At 37.2% G+C, this 3,574-nt stretch overlaps 1 protein-coding gene across 1 annotated transcript; it reads left to right on the top strand.

Annotated features, from left to right (window-relative positions):
* Window positions 1-1,242: 1,242 nt before the first annotated feature.
* On the top strand, window positions 1,243-3,261 carry LOC121964553 (alpha-actinin-2-like; the record flags this gene model as incomplete). Its single annotated transcript, XM_042514757.1, has 3 exons — window positions 1,243-1,436; window positions 2,728-2,836; window positions 3,033-3,261. Coding segments are annotated over exons 1-3 (517 nt in total), but the record flags the coding sequence as incomplete, so codon positions are not given.
* Between the last annotated feature and the right edge of the window lie 313 nt (window positions 3,262-3,574).

The following is a 3,574-nucleotide window of genomic DNA, read 5'->3' as shown; positions in this document are numbered from 1 at the left end:
TGTCGAAAAATCCGACCAAAAATCCAAGACTATAGTAAGGCAAAATGTCAAAATTTGGTCTGTCCCAAAAACTGTTGAAAACAACAGGAAATAGCTTAGAATAGCCTGCCAAAACACGCCATAGCAAAGAAAGCTGCAAAAAAAGCCAAAAAAAGCATAATTTGGCATGTCGAAAAATCCGAACAAAAATCCAAGACTATAGTAAGGCAAAATGTCAAAATTTGACCCGTCCTAAAAACTGTTAAAAACTGCTGGAAACAGCTTAGAATGGCCTGCCAAAACACGCTATAGCAAAGAAAGTTGCAAAAAAAGTCCAAAACAGCATAATTTTGCATGTCGAAAAATCCGACCAAAAATCCAAGACTATAGTAAGGCAAAAATTTCAAAAATGTCAAAATTTGAAATGTCCTAAAAACAGCTGGAAACAGTGTAGAATAGCCTGCCAAAACACACTATAGCAAAGAAAGTTGCAAAAAAGACGAGAACAACAGAATTTGGCTTGTCGAAAAAATGACTAAAAATCCAAGAATATAGTAAGGCAAAAATGTCAAAATTTGAAATGCCCCAAAAACAGCTGGAACCAAGCTAGAACAGCCTGCACTTGTATGCTATAGCATTGACCTTGATGAAAAGGCCACTAAAACCATAATTTGTTACGTCTGACCAAAAACAAATACTACAGTATAGCAAAAACGTCAAAATTTGAAATGTCCCCAAATAAGCTGGATTCTGCCTTGAATACCGTGCAGAGACACGCCATGGAATAGAAAGTTCCAAAAAGGGCCAATAAAACCATAATGTAGCATGTTGCAACAACTACCCAATGTGATACAGTATGTCGGCGACTATGGCACACAATGGCTTTAAAACGTTATATTATAGAACGTAGTCCAAAATGTTTTAAGAACACCATTTGATGGTTCGTTGTCCACAATTGCTTTCAAATACACAAAAGACGTAATGATATAGTATGCCGTCCAAATTGGCATGAAAGGAAATACTATAGTAATTTGATCAAAATATTATAAAACAGTTTTAGTATTGAATTTTGTCTAAAATACCATTTAAAAACATAAATTTTCGAATATAGTACATCTTGGAACTCAGACAAAAGCAGCCACGTTTTACGATACTTTTTATTTATTAATGCAGGACAGGTTTAAGATTGAATACAACCAAGTTTATTTTTAGTACAAGTTCAAGAGCTGTGTTCATTTAAAAGCTTGTTATTTTAGTCTTTGAAGGTCAAAGAATGACATGCAGATCAAACACCTGTGCGTTTCAGGTAAGGAGGACCTGCTGTCCCAGAAGGACTACGAGTCGGCCTCTTTGATGGAGATCAGAGCCCTCATGAGGAAGCACGAGGCGTTCGAGAGCGACCTTGCTGCTCACCAGGACAGAGTGGAGCAGATCGCCGCCATCGCTCAGGAGCTGAAGTAAGAGGCCCGGACACAAAGAAACAGAAACATTCAAAAGCAAAAGAAACCCTGAAAACATTCAACTCCAACCAAAAAATAACACAAATACTGACGTTGTCATGAAGGTTTGGGATCTCGGGGGCTTTGTAATTTAAAGAAAGTGGAGAAACAGTGAAAAACAGTGATGAGGAGCAGAAATGTAAAAGGAGTGAGGAACAAGAATAGAGATGATTACATTGAGGGCTCATGTGGAAGCTGAAGGAGGGACAGGAGAGGAGAGAAGTGAGCGACTCAACTGTTTCGGGACTCTTTAATTGTCGTGATCGGAGAGATATGTTGAGAGCAGACGAGGATGCGAATGCAGCAAAGAACAAAAGTGGGAATGAGTGGAAAGCATGTTAATGAGAGGGATAAAAAGATGAAAGGATGACTCATGAAAGAGCAGAAACTTCTGATCTCACTATTTCCTTATTCCTCACCACTCCTCTGGGCTTTTTCCACAGATAGTTCTGATATCATCCCTTTGATGCGATATACACCATAATGCTGAATATGTATGCATGCTACACATAACTTTCATTACTTTTTAAAGCAGATACTTAAAAGCAAAATGTTCTCAGATGACCCTCAAATACAGAATGGGGAGAAAGTAAGGGAACATGTAAGATCTTTAAAAAGGAGGCAGGTGTTCTGCGTCTATTAAAATACAACATTCAGGGTCAATAATCTGAACTTAAGATAGTTTTTATAAAGACAACATTTCAATCTCACGCAGATCTTTGTGAGGTCAAAATGACCTTTGGATTTATAAAGTTTAAGGATAATGTGTAAATAAAAAAAATCACAAAAATGTCAATAAAAATATGGTATATTGTATACATTTTCATAAAAAGATCAAAAAGCAGAATAATAGTGAGTCCCCCCACAAAAGTATCATAGTATAGTATTACATTTTTACAACAGAAGTGTAATTTCAAAAACCCTTAGTATATTATAAAGTGCAAAGAAATCACAAATAAAATAAATTAAATTAAATTAAATTGTCATAGTGTAGCGTGTGAAACTTTTCACAAAAATGTCATAAAAAATAAGAGGCATTGTATCATATGTGGAAAAAAATAAAAATGTAAAATGTGAGAAAAATACAAAATGTCACGAGAGTACAGTTTATATGTTAAACATAAATATGCTGTTAAAACCGTGGTATAGTTTGTAAAAAATGTAACACTGTCATACACATTTCTAATTCTGTGACATTTTATGGGTGTAGATGATTAATTTGGTGGTTTCACTCTGTCGTCTCCTCCAGTGAGCTGGACTACCACGATGCTGCTTCAGTCAACACCCGCTGCCAGGGCATCTGTGACCAGTGGGACAACCTGGGCACCCTTACCCAGAAGAGGAGGGACGCACTGGAGGTACGACCTGAAACACTCACAACACAAACAAAATAACTTTATGGCAGCGTGATAGGTAACAATAGTAAATGTGATCCACATAGACCAAAATCCGTTATGAAAATGAGTTATTCAGTTTCATCTCCTCAAATTTATAACAAGCCAGTGCTTCTGTACATTTTCTTTTTGTTAATGTACGTCTTAACTGTGTGTGTAGCGTGTGGAGAAGCTGTGGGAGACTATTGATCAGCTGTACCTGGAGTTTGCCAAGAGGGCAGCGCCCTTCAACAACTGGATGGACGGAGCCATGGAGGACCTGCAGGACATGTTCATTGTTCACAGCATTGAGGAGATCCAGGTACAGCACCGCTTTAACACAATTTGTTTCTTAGGTTTTGTTTTGTGTTGCTGTAATATCAGACGTTTTAGAGGGTCCTTGACCCAAGGTTGTTTTAATACAGCTCTTAATAAATATTCCACCTCTGTTGAGAATGTGGTGGTGCAAATTGGACTATGGCGACCATCCCAAAACAACATAAAATTGCATGCAGGAAAAACAAATGAATGCCCCAAAAACTGTTGAAAACTACTTTAAACAGCTTAGAATAGCCTGCCAAGACACGCCATAGCAAAGAAAGTTTCAAAAAAGACGAAAACAGCATAATTTGGCATGTCCAAAAAAATGACCAAAAATCCAAGACTATAGTAAGGCAAAATGTCAAAATTTGACCCATCCCAAAAACTATTGAAAACAGCTTG

Source organism: Plectropomus leopardus, unplaced genomic scaffold, assembly GCF_008729295.1.
Source record: "Plectropomus leopardus isolate mb unplaced genomic scaffold, YSFRI_Pleo_2.0 unplaced_scaffold15980, whole genome shotgun sequence".
NCBI lineage: Eukaryota > Metazoa > Chordata > Actinopteri > Perciformes > Serranidae > Plectropomus > Plectropomus leopardus.
This window is presented reverse-complemented; position numbering and strand designations above follow the sequence as displayed.